Source organism: Sus scrofa, chromosome 6 (genome assembly GCF_054392235.1).
Source record: "Sus scrofa isolate SSC_HxYL_T2T_F1_AM1 chromosome 6, Sscrofa_HxYL_maternal_Yorkshire_Landrace_v2.0, whole genome shotgun sequence".
Classification (NCBI taxonomy): Eukaryota; Metazoa; Chordata; class Mammalia; order Artiodactyla; family Suidae; genus Sus; species Sus scrofa.
The window spans coordinates 13,210,093-13,235,037 of record NC_139388.1 but is presented as its reverse complement, the minus strand read 5'-3'; the positions used below and the strand labels follow the sequence as shown (position 1 = coordinate 13,235,037).

The window sequence follows — 24,945 nt, the reverse complement described above, 5'->3', positions numbered from 1 at the left end:
GTCATTGTGTTTTGGTGTTGTAGTCACCAAGTGCAAAGGCCTTTCTGTTTGTCACAGTGTGACCCGTTTAGTTCTCTGCTGAAATTTGTAGGCTTTTCTCTTTGTTCCCAGTATTCTAAAATTTTATGATTTTTCTCTTCCTGTTTGCCTAGTATTTTGTAAAATATTTTCTTTTCTCTTTTTGGTTTGATTCTGTGAGGTATGAAAATGCACAGAAATACAAATAAAAGCGTATTAGGTTGACCTATATAAAGTTGCCATCTTTAGATGTTCATGTAGTTGAATTTTAATATCATTTTTTTAATTGTTATTTCCCCAATACAATTTTTTTCTCCTGTACAGCATGGTGACCCATTTATACATACATGTACACATTCTATTTTTGCACATTATCAGGCTCCATCATAAGTGACTAGACATAGTTCCCAGTGCTACACAGCAGGATCTCATTGCTAATCCATTCCAAAGGCAATAGTTTGTATCTATTAACCCCAAGCTCCCCAACCACCCAGTGTCATTAATTTTAATGTGGTTCAACCTAATAACTATCAACCTGTTACACTACCTAGTCATCAGTACTTCACATCTTGGCTTATTTGCTTCCACCTGTGATACATAAGTTTTTTTCTTTATGTTACACAATTCATACATGAATTCTGTCTCCTTTCTCTCTCTACTTGTAGCATGGTTCTGACTTCCTAACATGCTGTTAATCTTGGTATTAGGTCACCATACTCAAAGCTAAAATCTTTTTACCATTAAAGCCAGTCTTCTCACTTTAGAGGTAGCCATTTCTCTTTTCTAATACTTTAATATTCATTAAGTAGAATTTGGGGTTTGTTATATATGCATATTTTTAGATTTTGTTTTAACTAATTACTAATGTTCCTGTGGCAGCTTTATTATGCCTTTTATCTTCAGGCTTCATGTTATTTGTTGGCTTATTGTAAAAGGTATGGTTTTGTTTTAATTTCTCTGAAAGTCTTAATCTTTCATGAAATAGCTTCAAATCTCAGTGTCCATAGATCAGCTTTTATTGGAACACAGCCATGTCCGTTTGTTTACACATTGTCTGTGCCTGCTTTTGTGGTACAACAGCCAGCCTTATTAGTTGTAGTTGAGACTACATACAGCCTACAGAACCTAAAATATGTATTACTTGGCCCTTTATAGAATAAAATTTGCTAACTTACATTCTGGTATTTTCAGCATTTTGAAGCTATTCTCATTTTTTTGTTTGTTTTAAATTTTTTATTACTAAAATGAATTTATCACATCTGTAGTTGTATAATGATCATAACAATCTGATTTCACAGGATTTCCATCCCATAGCTCAGGCACATCCCCCCACCCCCCAAACTGTCTCCTCCAGAGACCATAAGTTTTTCAATGTCTGTGAGTCAGCATCTTTTCTGCAAAGAAGTTCAGTCTGACCTTTTTTCAGATTCCACCTGTCAGTGAAAGCATTGGATGTTGGTGTATCATTGTATGGCTGACTTCACTTAGCATGATAGTTTCTAGGTCCATCCATGTTGCAAAAAATGCTGGCATTGCGTTCTTTTTAATGGCTGAGTAATATTCCATTGTGCATATGTACCACATCTTCTTGATCCACTCCTCTGTTGATGGACATTTAGGTTGTTTCCATGTATTGGCTGTTGTAAATAGTGCTACAGTGAACATCAGAATACATGCGTCTTTGTGACTCATGGTTTTCTCTGGATAGATGCCCAGGAGTGGGATTGCTAGATCAAATGGTAGTTCTATGTTTGGTTTTCTGAGGAATCTCCATACTGCTTTCCACAGTGCTTGCACCCATTTACAATCCCACCAACAGTGTACTAGTGTTCCTTTTTCTCCACACCTTCTCCAGCACTTACTGTTTGTAGATTTTTTGGTGATGGCCATTCTGGCTGGTTATAAGGTGGTGCCTCATAGTGGTTTTGATGTGCATGTCTCTAATAATGAGTGATGTTGAACATCTTTTCATGTGTTTTTTGGCCATCTGTATGTCTTCTTTGGAGAACTGTCTGTTTAGATCTTCTGCCCATCTTTTGATAGGCTTGTTTGTTTTTTTGGTATGTAGCTGCAGAAGGTGTTTATAAATTTTGGAGATTAATCCCTTGTCAGTTGATTCACTTGCAAATATTTTCTCCCATTGTGTGGGTTGTCTTTCATTTTGTTTAGGGTTTCCTTTGCTGTGCAGAAACTTTTAAGTTTGATTAGGTCTCATTTGTTTATTTTTGTTTTTGTTGTCAATACTCTGATAGGTGGATCTGAGAAGATGTTGCTGTGGTTTATGTCAGAGAGTGTTTGGCCTATGTTTTCCTCTAAGAGTCTTATAGTGTCTGGGTCCTATATCTAGGTCTTTAACCATTTTGAGTTTATTTTTGTGTATGGTGTTAGGGAGTGTTCCAATTTCATTCTTTTACATGTGGCTGTCCACTTTTCCCAGCACCACTTACTGAACAAGCTGTCCTTTCTCCATTGTATATTCTTGCCTCCTTTGTCATAGATGAGTCAGCTGTAGGTGCGTGGGTTTAATTCTGGGCTTTCTCTCCTGTTCCACTGATCTATATTTCTGTCTTCGTGCCAGTACCATGCGGTTTTGATGACGGTTGCTTTGTAGTATAGTCTGAAGTCCGGGAGCCTGATTCTTCCAGCTCCATTTTTCTTTTTCAGGATGTCTTTGGCTATTCTGGGTCTTTTGTGCTTCCAAACAAACTTCAAAATATTTTGTTTGAGTTCTGTGAGAAATGTCCTTGGTAATTTGATAGGGATTGCACTGAATCTGTAGATTGCCTTAGGTAGTATAGTCATTTTGATAATATAACTCTTCCAATCCATGAGCATGGTATATCTTTCCATCTCTTTGTGTCATCTTTGATTTCTTTCATCAGTGGCTTGTAGTTTTCAGAGTACAGGTCTTTTGTTTCTTTAGGTAGGTTTACTCCTAGGTATTTTATTCTTTTGGATGCAATGGTAAATGGGATTACCTCCCTAGTTTCCTTTTCTGCTCTTTCATTGTTAGTATATAGAAATGTCATCTATTTCTGTGTATTAATTTTGTATCCTGTGACTTTGCCAAATTCATGGATGAGTTCTAAGAGTTTTCTTAGGGTCCTTAGGATTCTCTAGGTATAGTATCATGTCACCTGCAAATAGTGATAGTTTTACTTTTTCCCTTCCAATTTGGATTCCTTTTATCTCTTTCACTTCTCTGATTGCTGTGGCTAGGACTTCCAGAACTATGTTGAAGAGTAGTGGCGAGAGCGGACATCCTTGTCTTGTTCCTGATCTTAGAGGGAATTCTTTCAGCTTTTCACCGTTGAGAATGATGTTCACTGTGGGTTTGTCATATATGGCCCTTATCATGTTGAGGTAGGTTCCCGTTATGCCCACTTTCTGAAGGGTTTTTATCAGAATTGGGTGTTGGGTTTTGTCAAAGGCTTTTTCCGCGTCTATGGAGAGGATCATATGGTTTTCATTCTTCAGTTTGTTAATGTGGTGTATCACACTGATGGATTTGTGGATATTGAAGAATCCTTGCATCCCTGGGATAAATCCCACTTGATCATGATGTACAGTCCTTTTAATGTATTGTTGGATGTGGTTTGCTACTATTTTGTTGAGGATTTTTGCATCTATGTTCATCAGTGAAATTGGCCTGTAGTTTTCTTTTTTTGTGGAATGTTTGTCTGGTACTGGTATCAGGGTGATGGTGGCCTCATAGAATGAGTTTGGGAGTGTCCCTTCCTCTGCAATTTTTTGGAATAGTTACAGAAGGAGAGGTGTTAGCTCTTCTCTAAATGTTCGATAGAATTTGCCTGTGAAGCCATCTCGTCCTGGACTTTTGTTTGTTGGAAGTTTTTTTTTTTTATCTTTTTTTGGTCTTTTGTTGTTGTTGTTGTTGCTATTTCTTGAGCCGCTCCCGCGGCATATGGAGATTCCCAGGCTAGGGGTTGAATCGGAGCTGTAGCCACCGGCCTATGCCAGAGCCACAGCAACGCGGGATCCGAGCCGCGTCTGCAACCTACACCACAGCTCACGGCAATGCCGGATCGTTAACCCACCGAGCAAGGGCAGGGACCGAACCCGCAACCTCATGGTTCCTAGTCGGATTCGTTAACCACTGGGCCACGACGGGAACTCCCTGTTGGAAGTTTTTTAATCACAGTTTCAATTTCAGTTCTTGTGATTGGTCCACTCGTCTTTTCTATTTCATCTTGGTTTAGTCTAGGAAGATTGTACTTTTCAAAGAATTTGTCCGTTTCTTCTAGGTTTTCCATTTTATTGGCATATAGCTGCATATAGTAGTCTCTTATGATCCTTTGTATTTCTGTGATGTCCATTGTTACTTCTCCTTTTTCATTTCTAATTTTATTGATTTGAGTCATCTCTCTTTTTTGCTTGATAAGTCTGGCTACGGGTTTATCAATTTTGTTGATCTTTTCAAAGAACCAGCTTCTCGTTTCATTGGTCTTTTCTATGGTTTTCTTTGTTTCTATTTCATTGAGTTCTGCTCTGATCGTTATGATTTCTTTCCTTCTACTAACTTTAGGTCTTGTCTCTTCTTCTCTCTTGAGCTGCTTTAGATGTAAAGTTAGCTTGTTTATTTGAGCTTTTTCTTGTTTCCTGAGGTGGGCTTGTATTGCTATAAACTTTCCTCTTAGAACAGCTTTTGCTGCATCCCATAGGTTTTGGAGTGTCGTATATCTTCGTTGTCATTTGCTGCTAGGTATTTTTTAATTTCCTCTTTGATTTCTTCAGTGATCCATTGGTTATTTAGTAGCATGTTGTTTAGTCTCCACGTGTTTGTGGTTTTTTGCAGTTTTTTTCTTGTTGATTTCCAGTTGTACAGTGTTGTGGTCGGAAAAGATGCTTGATATGATTTCAATTTTCTTAAAGTTACTGAGGTTGGATTTGTAGCCCAGGTTTTGATCAGTCTTAGAGAATGTTCCATGTGCACTTGTGAAGAATGTGTATTCTGTTGCTTTTGGATGAAATGTCCTATAAATATCTATGAAGTCCATCTGGTTTAATGCTTCATTGAGGGCCTGTGTTTCCTTATTGATTTTCTGTCTGGTTGATTTGTCCACTGCTGGAAGTGGGGTCCTCCACTACGATTGTGTTATTGTCGATTTCTCCTTTTAAGGTTGTTAGCAGTTACCTTATATATTGTGGTGAACCTGTGTTGGGTGCGTAGATATTTAAAATTTTTATATCATCTTCTTGGATTGATCCTTTGATCATTATATAATGTCCTTTGTCCCTTAAAATATTCTTCATTTTAAAGTCTATTTTGTCTGATATGAGTATTGCTACTCCAGCTTTCTTTTGATCCCCATTTGCATGAAATATTTTCTTCCATCCTCTCCCTTTCAATTTGTATGTGTCCCTAGAAGTGAAGTGGGTCTCTTGAAGACAGCATATATATGGGTCTTGTTTTTGTATCCATTCAGCAAGTCTCTGTCTTTTGGTTGGGGCATTTAGTCCTGTAACATTTAAGGTAATTATTGATATGTATGTTCTTATTGCCATTTTATTCATTGCTTTGGATTTGTTTTTGTTGCTCTTTTTTCTTTCCTTCTTCTCTTGTTCTTTTCTGCCTAGGGAAGTTCCTTTAGTATTTGTTGTAAAGTTGGTTTAGTGTTGCTGAATTCTCTCAGCTTTTGCTTATCTGTGAAGGTTTTGATTTCTCCTTCAAATCTGAATGAGAGCCTTGCTGGGTAGAGTAATCTTGCTTGGAGGTTTTTTCCTTTCATCGCGTTAAGCCTATCATGCCACTCCCTGCAGAGTTTCTGGCCTGCAGAGTTTCTGCTGAAGAATCTGCCGATAACCTTATCGGGGTTCCCTTGTATGTTATTTGTTTCTTTTCCCTAGCTGCTTTCAATATTTTCTCTTTGTCTTTAATTTTGGCCAGTTTGATTAGTATGTGTCTCGAGGTGTTCCTCCTTGGGTTTATTTTATATGGTATTCGTTGTGCTTCCTGGATTTGAGTGAGTGATTCCTTTCCCATGTTAGGGAAGTTTTTGGCTATTATCTCTTGGAATATTTCTTCTGTCTCCTTCTCTCTCTCTTCTCCTTCTGGCACCCCTATAATACGGATGTTGGTGCAGTTAACATTGTCCCAGAGTTCTCTGAGACTCTCTTCATTTGTTCTCAATCTTTTTTCTCTTTGCTGTTCCGCATCCGTGATTTCCACTAATCGGTCCTCCACCTTGCTTATTCGTTCTTCTGCCTCCTGTATTTGCTGTTGGCTGCTTCTCATGGATTTTTTAATTTCAGTTATTGTATTTTGCATCTCTTCTTGCTTAAGTTTTATATGTTGTATCTCTTTGCTCAGTGTTTCCTGTAAGTTATCCATCTTTGCCTCCAGTTTATTTCCAATGTCTTGCATCATCTTCAGCATCAACAGTCTAAAATCTTTTTCCTGGAGACTGAGAATCTCCTGATCACTTAGCTGTTTTTCTGGGGTGTTTCCTTTTTCCCTCATCTGAGTTATAGTCGTCTGTCTTTTCATTTTTATAGGTGTTTGGTGTGGTGACCTTCTTACAGATACTAGAGTTGTAGCCTCTCTTACTTCTGATGTCTGCCCCCCTGTGGCTGAAGTCAGTATGGGAGCTTGCTGTAGGCTTCCTGATGGGAGGGTTGATGCTTGCCCCTGGTAGGTGGAGCCAATGCTAATCCCTCGGTGGGTGGGGCTTTGTCTCTGGATGGGATTAGAGGCAGCTCTGTGCCTGAGGGGTCTTTAGGTAGCCTGTTTACTGAGGGGCAGGGCTGTGATCCCACCTGGATTGTTGTTTGCCCTGGGGCTTCTCAGCAGCTTACTGACGGGTGGGGCCAGATTTTCCCTAAATGGCCACCTCCAGAGAAAGGCACTGTTGCTGAATATTCCCAAGAGCTTTGCTTTCAATGTCCTTCCCTCTCAACAAGCCCACGTTCACCCCTGTTTTCCCAGGAGGTCCTCCAAGAACTGCAGTTAGGTTTGACCCAGATTCCCTTGGAGACTTTGCTTTGCCCTGGGACTCAGTGCACATGAAAGTCTGTGTGCACCTTGTAAGAATGGGGTCTCCGTTTCCCCCAGTCCCCTGGAGCTCCTGTGCACAAGCCCCACTGGCCTTCAATGCCAGATGCACTGGGGCTCTTTCTCCCCATGCCAGATCCCCACACGTGAGAGTTTGATGTGTGGCTCAGAACTCTCAGTCCTGTAGGTGAGTCTCTGTGAAGCAGTTAGTTTCCAGTCTGTGGAGCTTCCCACCCAGGAGGTATGGGGTTGTTTATATTGCGAAATCGCCCCTCCTACCTCTTGATGTGGCCTCCTCTTTTTCTTCTGGAGTAGGGGTATCTTTTTTAAGGTTTCCGGTCCATTTGGGTGAAGAGTGCTCAGTCTTTAGTTGTGAATTTTGTTGTTTTTAGGAGAGAAGTTGAGCTTCAGTCCGTCTATTCCACCATCTTAATCCCATCTCTATTCTCTTTTTTTAAATTGACCTAATTTTATTTTTTCAACTCAATGAATTTTATCATATTTATAGTCGTACAACAATCATTGCAACCCAGTTTTACAGCATTTCCATCCCAAACCCCCAGCCCACCCCTCCCCCCAACCTGTCTCCTTTGGAAACTATACGTTTTTCAAAGTCTGAGTCAGTATCTGTTCTGCAAAGGAGTTCATTGTGTCCTTTTTTTTTTTTTTTTTTGATTCCCCATATAAGTGATAGCATATGACATTTGTGTCTCTAACTTCAGCATGATAATTTCTAGGTCCATCCATGTAGCTTCAAATGCATTATTTCATTCCTTTTTATGGCTGAGTGATATTCCATTGTGTATATATACTACATCTTCTTTTTTTAAGGGCTGCACCCATAGCATATGGAGGTTCCCAGGCTAGGAGTTGAATCAGAGCTACAGCTGCCAGCCTGCACCACAAGCATGACAACGCAGGATCCAAGCTGAATCTTCGACCTATACCACAGCTCATGGCAATGCTGGATCCTCAACCCACTGAGCTAGACCAGAGATCGAACCCACACCCTCATGGTTCCTGGCCAGAACCCTAGTCCCCGCCAGGATGGGAACTCCAGTAGCCTATCTTCTTTATCTTATCCAGCAGACATTTAGGTTGCTTCCATGTCTTGGCTATTGTAAATAGTGGTGTAATGAACACTGGAAACATGTATCTTTTTGAGTCATGGTTTTTTCTGGATAGAGCCCAGGAGTGGGATTGCTAGATCAAATGGTAATTCTATTTTTAGTTTTCAAAGACCCTCCATACTGCTTTCCATAGTGGTTGCACCAGTTTACATTCCTGCCAACAGTGTAAGAAGGTTCCCTTTTCTCTACACCTTTCCAGCATTTGTTATTTGTAGACTTACTGATGGCCATTCTGACTGGTGTGAGATGGTACTTCATTGTAGTTTTGATTTGCATTTCTCTAATAATTAGTGATGTCGAGCATTTTTTCATGTGCCTGCTGCCCATCTGTATGTCTTCTTTGGAGTCTGTTTAGATCTTCTGCCCATTTTTCAGTTAGGTTGTTTGGTTTTTTGCTGTTGAGTTTTATAAGTTGTTTGTATATTTTGGAGATTAAGCCCTTGTATTTTGCATTGTTTTGCGATTTTCTCCCATTCTGATCCTGGTGAGTATGGGGTTGCTTATATGCTATAATTGCCCCACCTACCATCTTGATGTTGCCTCCTCTTTGTCTTCTGGAATAGGATATCTTTTTTGATAGTGTGCAGTCTATTTGTCTGGAGGTTGTTCAGCAGTTGGTTGTAATATTGTTGCTCTTATAAGAGAACATGAGCTCTAGTCCTTTTACCAGTATTCCGTCATTTTCTATCTTCCATTGTTTCTTTTGAAAAGCCAACTGTCAATGTTATTGTTGTGCCTCTGAAACCAAAGTATTTTTTTCCCTCTGGGATTTTTAGCAGTTTTATTATAATATGCCTAAATGTGGTTTTCTTTATATTTATTCTTGGGTTAGTGATATTCTGTAGTCTAATGTGAACTGTTCCAGAAAGGTCTAAAGCCATTATTTTCTCAAATACTATTTCTGTTGCATTTTGCTTCTCTTAGTGGACTCCATTTGCAAGTATGTTAGACCTTTACTTTGTCCGTTGTGTCTCTTAGGCATCTTGATGCGTTTTCCATCCTTTGTCCTTTCTGTATTTCAGTCTGGACATTCCTTACTGACCAATCTTCCAGTTTACTCACCATCTCTTCAGCTGTGTCTAATCTGCTGTTAATATATGTTTTCTAACACTTTTTCTGCTCAGTTTTATGCTATACTGTTTCTTTTGCGAAAGGTTATTTAGTCTATGATTTATGCCTGTGTGATGATGAGTCCCATTGTGTCTCTGCTTAAATTATGCTGACAATGTGGTGATGATTTTACTTATACTTACTCTGTGAATGGACTGACCATATCCTGGATGCTAAAGAGCTAAATAACTACTACTAAGGCCAGTAGCCAAATACAAATAAATTGTCAATACAGGTACAGCCAGACTTGACCTGGGAATCAAGCAGATTACAAATAACATAGAGCATTTTTAATGAAGAGACAAGCAGGTTGGTATGCATGACATCTCAGGAAAATGAGCCGTATTTTAGGATTTACCAAAATGTTTATATAATCTGAGTGTGAACAGTAGAGATGCTATATTATTTTAGATAGCTACTTAGGATGTTGCTGCAGGAATTAAGTGGCATGGCTCTTCAGGAAGCAGGAAGTTAGTGGGGGGAAAAGTTTAAAACTGAGATACATTCAATAGTATTGTTTTTATCTCATTTGAGTACCTAACATGTACTCATTTACTTTCTGCTAAAAGAATACAAAGATACAGTTTCTGGGAGTTCCCATCATTGGCTCAGCAATCCGACTAGCACCCATGAGGACTCAGGTTCGATCCTTGGCCTCATTCAGTGGGTTAACGATCCATCCTTGCCGTGAGCTGTGGTGTTGGCTGCAGATGCAGCTCGGATCTTGTGTTGCTGTGGCTGTGGAGTAGGCCAGTGGCTATGGCTCCAATTAGACCACTGGCCTGGGAACCTCCATATGTCGTGCGTGCAGCCCTAAAAAGACCAAAAAAAAAAAAAAAAAAAAAAAATCTGGTCTAAAAAATTGCATCTAATGGAAAGTAAGAGGAATAAGGAATATTTTTTAAAAAGTTATATTGAGGAGTTCCCGTGGTGGCTCAGTGGTTAACAAATCCGACTAGGAACCATGAGGTTTCGGGTTTGATCCCTGGCCTTGCTCAGTGGGTTAAGGATCCGGCGTTGCTGTGAGCTTTGGTGTAGGTCGCAGACGTGGCTCGGACCCTGCATTTCTTTGGCTCTGGCGTAGGCCAGCGGCTACGGCTCCGATTCGACCCCTAGCTTGGGAACCTCCATATGCTGCGGGAGCGGCCCAAGAAAAATGGCAAAAAGACAAAAAAATAAAATAAAAATAGGAAGTTATATTGAAGTTTAGTTGATTTACAGTGTTGTGATCATTTCTGCTGTGCAACAAAGTAAATCAGTTTTACATGTACACACATCTGTTCTTTTTTCAGATTCTTCTCCCACATAAACAAGACACATTTTTAAAAAGAGAAAAAAAAAAAAAAAAAAAGAGCAGAGTGAAATAAGTGCCACAAGAGAAATACACAGTGCCCCAGGGTTTAAAAGAAAATAAGGACTCCAATATGGAAGATCACATCTAAGTGATCCGTGATGTGACCTAAGTGGGAGGGTCTGAGCAGAGGGGGGGGGGGGGGGGCAGGGGAAAGGGAGACGGAAAAGGAATTCGAATGGTACTGAATGTTGGGCCAGTCATTAGTTCAGGAGATAACGGATAATGTTGCTAATCAGGGTAATCATATAATTAGAGCTATACTTCAGAAAAATTCTGTTAGCTTTATAATTTAGAGTAGACGAGAAGAAGAGGAGGCAGGAAATAAGACTTAAGGAGCTTTTGTTATAGCTGAGGTGTTTGTGGAAAGAGGAAGCAAAGGTTAAGACTTGAGAGGGTGGAAATATCTTAGTCCTTGTGTCCTTGGTTCCTAATTTAGGCCCTGGGATTTTCCTAGTGTACTTATTTTGAGAATTATACTTTCAGAAGTGATCTGAAAATGGTAATACGTATTTATTCCTGGGAAAATTTCAACTCTATAATTGACCTCAGTGTCACTGATCTCAGGCACAGATGAACCCTCTGTCTGCATTGTCTGCTCCCATGCTAAGTGGCTAAAGATTCCTATAAGATGTCATGAAATAATACAGTTGGGTTATCTGAAAATTTGTGCAGTATAACTAGGTCATTTGTAGTGGCCAGGCCTTTGTCTCATGTTTTTGGTTTTTTTTTTTCTTCCTATAACTTTTCCTGAGACTACAAGTTATGAGAGGGAGATGATGGGAAGTCACTGGGGCATGGATTTTAAAGATGATGACAAATATGGGTGTTCCCACTGTGGTACAGTGGGTTCGAGATCTAGCTTGTCTCTTTGGAGGCACTGGTTTAATCCCTGGCCCATCACAGTGGGTTAAGTATCCAGCATTGCCGCAGCTATGACATAGGTCAAGATGGCAGATGTACAGATTCAAAAGAGAGGGAATGTGAACAGGTTAGAGAGAATTCTTGTAATCAGAAGTAAATTTGTAGGTCAATATTTTAGATGTTTAATAGTTTGAAGGGTTGAGGTCTGCTCTGGGTACCAGATACACTGAATATATATCTCTACTCACGGCCATTAGATTTCTTCTCTGAACACAAAATTCATTCCAGGTCAAAACTGCATGTCATTGACAGAAGTGACTCTTTGAGCACAGTTTTGTTTGCCCTCCCTTTCAGTGCTATACTGTCAGAATTGTGTCTTACCACTAACTTTTGGAGCAAGTTTTTGTACAGAGTATAGAAAACAGCAGTGTTAGAAAAAATACAGAAAAGTTTCATATTTGATATTAGAGTCATTTCTGATTCATTGAACTTGAGCCAAAATCATGTGCCACAGGTTTATCCCCCTTGTTGGTGTGGCAGCAAGGCAGAAGTTCTTATGGGACCTGTCATGTGGCCAAGTGAATCAAAGGATCTTCAGTTTTGCTTTCCTTACAACTTCCTCTTCCTGGTTTTGGTGAAAAGCTTGGTTTTCTAGTTTATGACTCTTCGTATTTATATGCTTTAGCATGTCTTTTGTCTCATGAGAACTATTTATTAGAATAAAAAGTATCATATTTACATTCAGGCCAGGAAGTAAAAATTAGCCTACTTTTTTTTTTTTTTGTCTTTTTAGGTAGCCAACATTGTTGAAACCCTTGGGAAATCCTCCCTCTGTAGCTGGAATTAGTTCCTTTTCATTGCTTTATAGTTGTTTTAATACACCACCAGAAATTAATCTATTGATGAACTTGTTCTTCCAGTTTGGGGCTCTTACGCAAAATGTAATTGTGAACATTCTTTTTTAATTAGTAGACTTTTATTTTTTATTGAAGTATAATTGGCCATCTTATTTCACTTGTACATTATTTGATATTTGTATGTTTTGTGAGGTGATAACAATGTCTAGTTAATATCCATCACCATACATAGTTTTTTCTTATAATGAAAACTTTTAAGATCTGTTCTCTTAGCAACTTTCAGATATGCAGTACAGCATTATTAACCATGGTCACCATACTGTATATTATGTGATTTTATAACTGGAAGTTTGTATCTTTTGGCCCATTTCTCCTAGCTCTATCCCCTAGCCTCTGGCAATCACCAGTCTGTTCTCTGTATCTACATACTTGTTTGTCTTGTTTGTTTAGATTCCACATGTAATTGAGATTATATGGTATTTGTCTGTTTTGTGTCTTTTTTTTTTTTTTTTTTTTTTAAGGGCTGTACCCACAGCATATAGAGGTTCCCAGTCTAGGGGTCGAATCAGAGCTTTAGCCACTGGCCTGCACCACAGCAATGCTAGATCCGACCCAAGTGTGCAATCTACACTGCAGCTCACAGCAATGCTAGATCCTTAACCCACTGAGCAAGGGCAGGGATCAAACCTGTGTCCTCATGGATGCTAGTCAGTTTCATTTCTGCTGAGCCATGACGGGAACTCCCTGTCTGACCTATTTCACTTGACATAATGCTCTCAAGTTCCATCCATATTATAACAAATGGTAACATGCCATTTTTTATGGCTGAATAATATTCCAGTGTGTGTGTGTGTGTGTGTGTGTGTGTGTGTGTGTGTGTGTGTGTGTATTTGCCCCAATTTCTTTATCTTTTCCTCCATCAGTGGATACTTAGGTTGTTTCCGTATCCTGGCTTTTATAAATACTGTTGAGGAGTTCCCGTCGTGGCGCAGTGGTTAACGAATCCGACTAGGAACCATGAGGTTGCGGGTTCAGTCCCTGCCCTTGCTCAGTGGGTTAACGATCCGGCGTTGCCGTGAGCTGTGGTGTAGGTCACAGACGCGGCTCGGATCCCGCGTTGCTGGGGCTCGGGCGTAGGCCAATGGCTACAGCTCCGATTCGACCCCTAGCCTGGGAACCTCCATATGCCGAGGGAGCGGCCCAAAGAAATAGCAAAAAGACCCCCCCCCCAAAAAAAAATAAATATAAATACTGTTGAGCTGAGCATGAGGACAATCGTCCCTCAGTATCCCTGGGGAATTGTTCCAGGATGCCCCCTTTGACACCAAAATCTGTAGATGCTCAGCTCCCTTATATAAAAGGCATAGTATTTATATATAACCTCCATACATCTTCCTGTGTACTTTAAATCATCTCTAGGGTAAAATACCTAACACAATGTAAATGTGTAAGTCGTTGTAGATGTCCTCTTTTATAATAGCCATTCTAACAAGTGCGGTGATATTTCAGTGTGGTTTTGATTTGCATATCCCTGATGATTGGTGATTTTCAACACCTTCTCATGTACTCTTTGGAAAAATGTCTATCTCCTCTGCGTATTTTTTTTTTTTTTTTTGTCTTTTTGCTATTTCTTGGGCCACTCCCGCGGCATATGGAGGTTCCCAGTCTAGGGGTCCAATCAGAGCCGTAGCCACTGGCCTATGCCAGAGCCACAGCAACGCGAGATCCGAGCTGTATCTGCAACCTACACCACAGCTCACGGCAACGCCGGATCGTTAACCCACTGAGCAGGTGCACGGACCGAACCCGCAACCTCATGGTTCCTAGTCGGATTTGTTAACCACTGTGCCACGACGGGAACTCCTCCTCTGCGTATTTTTTAATCGGTTTTTTGTTTTTGTTTTTTTTTGCTTTGAGTTCTTTATGTATTTTGGAGATTAACCCCTTCTCAGATATACACCTTGCGCATATATCCTCCCATTTGGTAGTGTGCCTTTTCATGTTGTTGTTTTCCTTTGCTCTGCAGAAGCTTGTCAGTTTGAGGTAGTCTCACTTGGTTTTGCCCTTCTAAAACTCTTTTTATGGTTTTGATATGGTGCAGAGCTTTACTTATGCCTGATATTTTATCTTAGAATTTCACCTTCTGCCTTTAAATATTTAAAGCTTTAATTAATCTTTTAATATTATGTAGTTTGAGATGCCAAAAATAATACCTCCGTGAGCATCGTCACTATAGTGTTAACATTAAACACTGCATATTAATGTCTGTGTGACTCTAGCCATATGTGCATCTTCCGAGAAGAAAGTGTTTTATTAAGCTTAGATATCTGCCAAATAGGACAGTGCCAGAGATGTAGGGGAATCTGAATAAATGCTTTCTAAAAATATTTGAAGACATGACAAAACAATGACATTTTACAGTTGGTGTCATAGGTAAATTTTAAAGATAAATGACTCTTTTTACAACATGGTAAGAGTAAGTTTTCACATGTCCTTCCTACATCACTGGTGTTGATCATTTCAGAATGAATAGCAATATGCCATTTCAGGGGTCAGTTTCATTCACGGATGTGACTGTGGACTTCACCCAGGAGGAATGGGAGCAACTGGACCCCTCTCAGAGGATCCTCTACATGGATGTGATGCTGGAGAATTATAGCAACTTACTTTCAGTGGGTAAGCACAGCTTTCAGGCATAGTTCAAGGTTTGCCTAGTAGCCTTTAGGTCCTTTCTCAGGTACCCAAAATTAGGAGCTTCTGAATTACTAAGTGGTTTTGGTTTCACACTTCATGTATTGAAGCTTAGAGAGAATGCAAACTCTCAAGTTTTACCTTCTTTGTTTCCAAGCTTTCTGAAGTCCAGGCAGTTAGGAGCTCTGTTTCACTATCAAGTTCTGATATTATTATCAAACCGGATTTTCAGGTTGGATCAGTGAGAGAGGGTTGTGAATATCAGAAATTTCCAATTCAGAACTTTCTAGGGAAGAAGTGCAAGGCAGGGAGGAGAATCAGATAGAAGTCAATGGATGTAATGGTGCCTTTGGAATGTTTTTTAGGAATCTGTCTTTCACATCCCTAACCCTTTGGAGGTGGCTAACAGATACTTTTGTACTTCAGATCTGAGCCATATCTCCAAATAACCATCTCTCCTTGCTTAACTTTTTTTCCTGTTTTAAGTTTTATAGCTATTAACCTCTCACATGCGAGCCTTAATTCTTGCCTAACATTTTTTAAAACTTTGTTTTGTAATTAGTTCCTTTTTTCATTAGTATTCTCATTTTGCCAAAATGGTGACTTCCATATTTTAGGTCATGAGAATTGGTGTCATAGCCTTAAAGAAAACACAGGTTTTTCAGTATAAGAGTGACACAGATGGCAGCAGGATCACAAGAGTCAGGAATAACCAGTAATACAGAGACGAAGGCAAAGGTTTGTAAGGTCTAGGTTGAGGCGGGTAAATATGACCCTTAAAATTCCTTCACATAAAAGCAGGGACAAGATTGGTTTGAGGAAGAAATTAGGAGTTCCCGTCGTGGCGCAGTGGTTAACGAATCCGACTAGGAACCATGAGGTTGCGGGTTCGGTCCCTGCCCTTGCTCAGTGGGTTAACGATCCGGCGTTGCCGTGAGCTGTGGTGTAGGTTGCAGACGCGGCTCGGATCCCGCGTTGCTGTGGCTCTGGCGTAGGCCGGTGGCTACAGCTCCGATTCAGCCCCTAGCCTGGGAACCTCCATATGCCGCGGAAGCGGCCCAAGAGACAGCAACAACAACAACAAAAAGACAAAAAAAAAAAAAAAAAAGAAATTAGATTAAAAGGAAAAAAATAAGATATGATGGTAGAAATATTTTCTCTCTCAAACTACTTCGATAGAACAAAAGGAGTGCCACCAGCAGTAGCAGTGAGTCTGTCAGAGGATCTTGGACCCATTTTCTATTTCCTACAGACTGTATGGGTTTCTGGATTTTGCCTTCTGTTTGCAAAAGTCTCACTTTGGAGATTGGACCTCTGCATAGGGTTCTCCCTGCAAACCTGTGAAAAAAGCTGCCTTGAGGAAATTATTGGTCCAGACGAATAGAGCAGAGAGAAGGGAACAGAGCCTTGAAGCACCATAATTCAGTCTAAATGGTGGAAGCTCAACTTAGATCTGTCTGGGTTTTTCCCTTAACATCTGTCTGCTTATTTTCTCGATCTGTGCCAACTGTGTAGTGTCCTTGAGGACACTAGATTGGCTTTGTGTGTGGAATTACCTACCAGCTTTCTTATGTCATTTGTTTTTATTTCACTGCACCCACGTTTAAAGCCGTTTTATAATTTGGTAGTGCTGTTTTTTTGTCCCTTTTGCCACAGGCTTTGTCTTTTTTCCCCCAAAGTTAAGAGCTAGGAAAACTTTGCACTAGGGACTTTTTTACTTTTGAACAGCTGAGTCCCAAACCAAAGAGGTAGTCCTGTGATGAAACATTTGTGGAGACTTCACATTCTGGTGAAAGTGTTGACAGTATTTCATGTGCTCTTTCCTAGAGGTATGGAAGGCTGATGACCAGATGGAGAAGGACCACAGAAACCCAGATGAGCAGGCAAGGCCATTTATAATCTTTAAGAACCAAACCCCAATTGAAGAAAGAGATCATCATCTCTTTGGCAAAACGTTTAATCTTAGCACAGACTTTGTTTCTTTAAGACAAGTACCGTATAAATACGACTTATATGAAAAAACTTTGAGATACAATTCAGACTTACTTAATAGCAATAGAAGCTATCTACGAAAGAAAGCTGACGACTGTAATGGATTTGGCAAAGCCCTCCTCTATGTGAAGCAGGAGAAACCCCATACTGGAGTGGACTACCCTGAATATAGTAAAAGTGGAAAAGCCTTCAGCCATAAAGAAGCCATTTTTAAACACCAGAAAATTAGAAATTTGGTACAACCTTTTATCTGTAATTATTGTGACAAGGCTTTCTCATTTAAATCACTCCTCATTAGTCATAAGAGAATACATACTGGAGAAAAACCTTATGAATGTAATGTGTGCAAGAAAACCTTCTCCCATAAGGCGAACCTCATTAAGCATCAGAGAATTCATACTGGGGAGAAACCCTTTGAATGTCTTGAATGTGGAAAAGCTTTCACCCACCAGTCAAACCTCATTGTACACCAGAGAGCACATATGGAAAAGAAGCCCTACGAATGCAGTGAGTGTGGCAAGACATTTGCCCAGAAGTTTGAACTTACTACACACCAGAGAATTCATACTGGAGAACGACCCTATGAGTGTAACGAATGTGCAAAAACGTTCTTTAAGAAATCAAACCTCATTATACACCAGAAAATTCACACAGGGGAGAAACGCTATGAGTGCAGTGAATGTGGAAAATCCTTTATCCAGAACTCACAGCTTATTATACACATGAGAACTCATACAGGAGAGAAACCCTATGAATGTACTGAATGCGGCAAAACCTTCAGCCAGAGGTCAACCCTGAGATTACATTTGCGAATCCATACAGGCGAGAAACCGTATGAGTGTTCTGAATGTGGGAAAGCCTTCAGCAGGAAGTCTCGACTCAGTGTCCATCAGAGAGTTCATACGGGGGATAAACCCTGAGACTGCAGCCAGCTTGTACTGGGGAGAGCCCATGTGGAGGTGCTGTAGGAACGTGGGCGCTCATACAGAGATATAACCTATCAGCTCAGAAATGCGCAAAAATGGAGTCTTCTGAGAGCAATGTTGTACTGCAAGTTAGATGAGAAACCCAGCTAAATAATACATATCAGCATATCTCCAGCTGTAAATAAACAAACTTACCTGTATTACAGTGAGCTTTTAAAAATCGGGAATGAATTCTCCCATCATGACATATTCCGGGCAGCAGTGTACGGAATCTAGAGACAGGACACTAGGAAGTCGGTGGTTATGTGCGGGAGCATGCCACCACACACACTGCAGTCTGCATGTGTAAATTTAACTCCGGCACCGGGAGTTTGAAATTCTTGTCCTGATAGTCAGGACGCATCAAGATTTTCCATACTGAACATCACATGTGTTTCATTATCTTCACAACCCAGGATGCATTCCAAATGAAGTATCTAACAGGTTTTAGTAGCATATAGCCTCTGTGTTCTCTCCTCCTGCTTGCTGGCATGTAGAAGTTGGTATGACCATGGTTAACTGAGCTACCTCCTCAGTCAACAGAAGACCGTACTGGTGAAGTTGGAACCTTCCGGGTTTGCCGAAGATTTCTTACAAGTCTCACTGACATAAATATGCAAGTGTGAGGTGATTAAGAGAAATTGGAGAGGGTGGAAGGAGGCAGAGGTGGCTTCTGTCACTCAGTGTGCACCACAGAATAAACGGGCTGTGTAAAGAATAGCCATACCACTGTGCTGTCTCTATCTTTCAGTGGGGTGTTTACAGACAGATGCATGTCTTTTTACCAAAATATTGTATAACCCAGAAACGACTTGTATTTTTGTGTGTTTCCGTATTTCTCTTAATATTTTATAAATTGTCTTGCAAAAAATAGAATGCGTGTGTAGTTCACAAATGTTACATTTCAGAGACTGTAGGGAAAAAGTAATTTATTTTAAGAAATTGTCAATAAATGTCTTACTGCTTTTTAAAATTTCCACGTGCATAGTCCACTTCAGAAATTTTTTTTTTTTTTTTTTTTGTCTTTTTGCCTTTTTTAGGGCCCCTTCCCGCGGCATATGGAGCTTCCCAGTCTAGGGGTCCAATCAGAGCCGTAGCCACCGGCCTATGCCAGAGCCAGAGCAACGCGGGATCCGAGCTGCGTCTGCAACCTACACCACAGCTCACGGCAACGCCGGATCCTCAACCCACTGAGCAAGGCCAGGGACCGAACCCACAACCCCATGGTTCCTAGTCGGACTCGCCAACCACTGTGCCACGACGGGAACTCCCAGAAATAAATTTTTGCAATAGTCTGTTTATAGGAGGCATTTCTGGAGCTCCTGCTGTGGCACAGCAGGATTGACAGCTCTTGGGAGTGTTGGGATATGGATTCGATCCCCGGTCCAGCACTTTGGGTTAAGGATCCAGCCTTGCCGCATCCTCGGCTTAGCTGAAGACTGTGGCTTGGATCTGATCCCTGGCCTGGGAGTTCCATATGCCGCAGGGCAGCCAAAAATGGGGGGAAAGAAATCCTACTTCAATGAGTTTGACTGCTGTCAACCAAAAGCATTTTTCTTTAGGACCTAACTTGGTATATAAGTCATGTCTTTGCTTTAAAGGCTCACAAACATTTGAAAAGTTAGACTTTTCAGTGATCGCTCCTTATGTAGTTGTTTAATGATTAACCTAAATTTTTTTTGCTTTTTGCCTAACTCAGATATACCATTTTAGGGTTGATTTCAGATTTACAATTCCTTTTTTTATCAATCACAAATCATGCGTTAGAATTGTAAATGGTAACCAAAACTGGCTTTTTTCTTGCACTTATTTTTGAAGATTATTGATATGCTGTGACTGTATAAGAACATGATTTTCTAAACAAAATTATCAGAATATCTGTAGTCTAATAAGTCTTTGTCATTCTAAATTGTCATCTACTAATAGCAAGGAAGCAGGAGAGAGGTTAAGTTCTTTCAGTGCTGTTAGAAATATAAATTGTAACAACCTCCTTGGAAATCATCTTAACACTGTTTTTTAACATTAAGAATGTACACAGTTGACTCTGGGACAACACAGGTTTGAACTGCACAGGTCCACTTATACACGGATCTTTCTCAGCAAATACATCCTACAAGACTACACCATCCCCACTGGTTGACTCTGCAGATGCAGAACCTCAGATTCAGAGCACTGGCCTAAGTTACACTCGGGTTTTCAACTGCACAGAGGGTCAGTGCTCCTGACGTTGTGCTGTTCAGGGGCCAGTGACTCTTGAACCCAGCAGACTCCCTTCTGAAAATTTATCCCTAAGAAAAAAAGTGCCAGTACCCAAGATGATATGTTTGTCAAGGTATACTGTATTTTTTGGTAAGGACAAAAAAAGGAAACTGACTGACCATCAGTAAGGGAATGATTGAATCAACTGTGGTGAAGATATGCCATGGCTGGATGGTATTCCATGAGCAAGGGTGTGGAGGGGCAAATGCCACCAGGTCAGACTGGGGGGGAGTGGACGGAGGGAGCGGCAGAAAGAGAGAGGGAAAAACTTGTGTGTATATTGTGTATTTATATATGACTCTATGGGCCTGGAGGATAGCAATTCTCTAAAGTCAAAAGATACAATTAACATTACTTTCAATGTAAAATTATTCACGCATTCCTTAGTCTCTAAGTTAATACTTGTTCATACTAGAATACCACCATGACCCATTAAAATGGACACGGTTAGTTAACTTATGAACCTTAGTTAACATAGCACAATACAAGGCAGTTCTCTTACTCTGTACAACGGCCAGCTGCTGTGCTCCAGCTCCACCCTTCACGGCTGGTGTACACCTGTGCCTGTGTTCTCAATAAAAGCAATATTTGACATTCATTGTTCACGTGATGGATCTTTAATACAAAAAAAAAAAAAGTAAAGACAGAAAAACCAATGAAAAATGCAGGGAATGCCAAGGTTATTACTACTATAAATTAGCAAGTTATGAATGCTTTGCTAAACCTGAACATACCCACCTTTGAACTGCACCAGTGGTCATGGAGGTCACTGTCCTTTCATGAGCTGTTTACTCCCCAGGCCCTAGAAATCCAGATCAGAACTTGTAATTTTTTTTAGAAAGTGCCTTGTAATCCTCATACACCAAAGTGGCTTTAGAGGAAACTCCTCTTAAAGATGAGTTCTTGTAGCTTGAATCTATGACTGTATTTCATGAACCTCACAGCATGCTGAGAGGCAGGGGTCATTCCACTGGTGAGGTGCAGGCCAGGAGGCAGAACAGTTAGCATTAGAAAACTCAGCTAGTAGCAGGTGTTCTGGAAGTCAGACCTCCACCTGTCTGACTCCAGACCCATACCCACTGCACTTGGCCCCATGACCTGTCTTTATTGCACTGATTTTATTTTTTGTTTTTTAGGGCCTCACCTGTGGCATATAGAGGTTCCCAGGCTAGGGGTCCAGTTGGAACTACAGCGCTGGCCTACGGCACAGCCACAGCCACACAGGATCCAAGCTGCGTCTGTGACCTACACCACAGCTCACGGCAAGGCCAGATCCTTAACCCACTGAGCAAGGCCGGGGATCAAACCCACCACCTCATGGTTGCTAGTCGGATTCATTTCTGCTGTGCCATGAAGGGAACTCCCCACTGATTTTAATCAGAGATTTTCTTTCCACTTTCCATAGATGTATTTTTCGTAACTAAAGTGCTTAAGTATTTTAGCATTTCCACATTGTTTTGTGCTCTATAAATCTAAAGTTGGGATCATCTTCTTGGTATAAAGCTGGTGTGGCTAAATCCCGTTGACGTCACTCGACTATTGCTAAGTCTCAGGACTAGTTAGATGGGGAGTGAGATGACAACATCCCAGGCAGGAGGCACAAAGCTTGTAAAGACGTGAGTGCGTGAGACCCTGTAGGTCCTCCAGGGGTGGGATGCCGCTGGGGATTTAGTCCAAGCCCCCCTGCTGTCTCCCCTACACACTCATTGACCTGGGCCACAGTCCCCTTCATCTCTTCAGCTGAGTGGCCAACACAGGCCCTGTTCCCAGCCAGGCAGCTGGTCTGCAAAGTCAGGACCCTGTACTATATATACCTGGGCTGTGTGTGGCTCAAGTCCTTGCCTGAAAGTCCCATCAGATCCCACCGGCCAGAGTACAGTGGACTCTTGGGACCTGGTCTCTACAGTCTTCCACCTTCATCCAGTCTGACCTCTAGTGTTTTGGAGAAGGAAATTCCCACAGCTCATCCAGCTAAGAAATAGTGAGAGGAACATGGCTGGATCCCCTCTGCTATATTTTCCAGCTCTCAGTTCACTGTTGGCAACAGTCTTACCCTCAGGTCTTTCTCCTTCTGCCCCCCGAGAGAGGCTGCCATGCTACCTCAGGCACATGCACGGAATCATTGTGTGTGTCACACACGTTTCAATGCAGGAGAACCTACCTCTTGGTTTTATAACAATTAGAATGTTAAGATGTTACAAACAAGGCAAAACATACCATAAAGGTTAGCAGGACTCCTGTGAAAGGCCCCAGAGATGGGCACTGAAGAACTTAAGAGGGCATGAAACCCCATGGGACGTCTTGACCAAGGCTGTGGACACTGATGATAGACGTGGATGTGGGGACATTGATTTATTCACTCCCAAAAGACATCCTGAGCACCAGCGAGGGGCAGACCCTGTAGGCTGCTGGGGATACACTGGTGAACAAGACTGTATTACGACAGATGGTTCCTGCCCTTGGGGCATTTACATAGTAGCATTGCACCCCAGGAGCAGAGAGACAACCTGGGCACAGGATAGATTATTTGAAGCCAGAAATATAGGGATGGCCTGGGACTGTCCCTATGAGAAGAATGAGAAGCCACAATAGGGTTGGGTTTGTTTTGGTTTTGTCTTTTTGTCTTTTGCTAGGGCCGCTTCCCCAACATATGGAGGTTCCTAGGCCAAGGATCAAACCTGAGCCACAGCAGTGACAATACCAAATCCTTAACCACTAGTCCACCAGGGAACTCCTGCTTTTTTTTAAATGTATGTTTTGGGTTTTTTGGCCATGCCTGTGGCATGTGGAAGGTCCCAGGTCAAGGATCAAACCCATGCCACAGCAGTGACTCAAGATGCTGCAATGACAACACTGGATCCTTAACCTGCTACACATCAGGAGAAACCTTTCACCTGATTTTTTTTGTTTTCTTTTTAGGGTGGCACCTGCAGCATATGGAAGTTCCAGGGATAGGGGTTGAATCGGATTTGTGGCTGCCAGCCTATACAGCCACACCAACACAGGATCTGAGCCATATCTGCAACCTGCACTGCAGCTCATGGCACCAGATCCCCGATCCACTGAGTGAGGCCAGGGATCAAACCGACATCCTCATATATACTAGTTGGGTTTTTAACCCACCAAGCCACAACGGGAACTCTTCACCTGTTTTTTTAAAAGTAAGTGAGCTTGGAGTTCCCGCTATGGTGCAGCAGATAAGGATCCAGTGTTGTATCTGACAACGCAGATTCAATCTCTGGCCTGGTGCAGTAAGTTAAGGATCCAGCATTGCTGCAGCTATGGTATAGGTCACGGGTAGAGCCCAGGTTCAGCCCCTGGCCCAGAAACTTCCATGTGAGGTTAATGCTAACAGGGAGGGGATTTGGGTGGAGCTGCCCAGAGCAAAAACTCTCACTTAAGAGAAACCTAAGGGAGGGAGCTCTGCCAGTTCACAGTTCCCTTCTCAGTTGCGTTCCACGAAACTCCTTCAGAGAGCAACCAAGTGCATTCTCCTGTCTGTCACTGATTGTTGGCGACTGGTGAAAATCATCTGGCAAGGACCCTCTCTTTCTTCCTTCCTTTTCTTTTCTTTCTTTCTTAACCCACGCCGTATAGAAAGTCCCAGGCCAGGGACCAAACCTGCTCTATAGCAGTGACCCAAGCCACAGCAGTGACAGTGCCATATCCTTAACCACTAGGCCACCAGGGAATGCCTCCTGCTCTCCTAGATCTGTTCTTCGTGTCTTTTGGTGTTTGCCACATTCCTCCTGCCTCCAGCCCAACCAGACCACTGAGGATTACCTGTTCTCACCTCCAAACTGCAATTCCATATCCTGAAAAACATTTAGAGTAGTTAGTGCAGGCTGTTTGGGGGTAGGGCTGACATTAGCTCTGCCTGGTTGATGCTGAATGTGAGAAGAGGAAGTTACCAGACTCTCATGTCCCACAGTTGCTGGGACTGAAAGTAAAAAAAAAGGAGGGGCAGCAGATGGGGCTTGATAGCTGTAAGGGAAATGAAGAGAAGCCAGGGCTGAGCAGGGGCCACCCCCTTGACATGTGGGGAACCCTTTCATGCTGAGAGGTATGCATTGAAGGTAGCAGGGGACCTGTGGGACTGTGGCTTCAAATCATTTTGCTTAGGACCAACAGATGCTGTAACGTTGAAAACAAGCCAGCCGGCTTTTGTCTGGGATGAGGACTAGCCTAGGGGTGGGCCTAGCTGTGGTCAGCTCATTTAGCTCTCAGGGTACAGGAGAAGCCTGAGGAGTAGGCATAAGATGGCCAAGCCTGGGTAAGGAAGTGGCAGCTGAGGCGTGCCCAACCGAGACAAACTGTCATTGATGGAACAGGCCACCTAGAGGAATGAGTGATCAGTAGCAGTTGGAAAAACATGACCTCAAGACAGTTATGGTGGTGAGGATGTCAGTATGTCTACCCTGTGGCCTCAGAATGTCAAAAAACAACAACAGCAACAGCAACTACCACCAGACCAGTAGCAGTGGTAATAAGAGTAAAAACAGCACTGCCGTTAGTGAGGATGGCACATAGGTATTTGCTTGCTTGTTCTGCTCTTGGCAGTGTCCTCTTCACTTTCTATAGGTTAGCTCATTCAGTGGTCAAATAACCCGTCCGACAAGTTTATTCTTATTTATAAATGAAACTGAGGTTCAAAGAGGCTAAGGAATTTGCTCAAGGTACATGACACGGTACGACACTA

At 41.6% G+C, this 24,945-nt stretch overlaps 1 protein-coding gene across 8 annotated transcripts in view; it reads left to right on the top strand.

Moving 5' to 3' along the window:
• ZFP1 (ZFP1 zinc finger protein) overlaps nucleotides 1-20,844 on the top strand; it is a 68,228-nt gene extending 47,384 nt beyond the window's left edge. For 3 of the 8 annotated variants that reach the window (XM_013998178.3, XM_013998177.3, XM_013998179.3), the window contains 2 exons: nucleotides 14,889-15,015; nucleotides 16,858-20,844. In XM_013998178.3, coding sequence (XP_013853632.2) covers nucleotides 14,889-15,015; nucleotides 16,858-17,942 — 1,212 coding nt within the window. In that variant the 3' untranslated portion in view covers nucleotides 17,943-20,844. Of the gene's footprint in view, nucleotides 1-14,863; nucleotides 15,863-16,146 lie in introns of those variants that run through there. The other 5 variants (XM_084959578.1, XM_005664345.4, XM_084959576.1 and 2 more) reach the window with 3 other exon arrangements.
• Nucleotides 20,845-24,945: the final 4,101 nt, after the last annotated feature.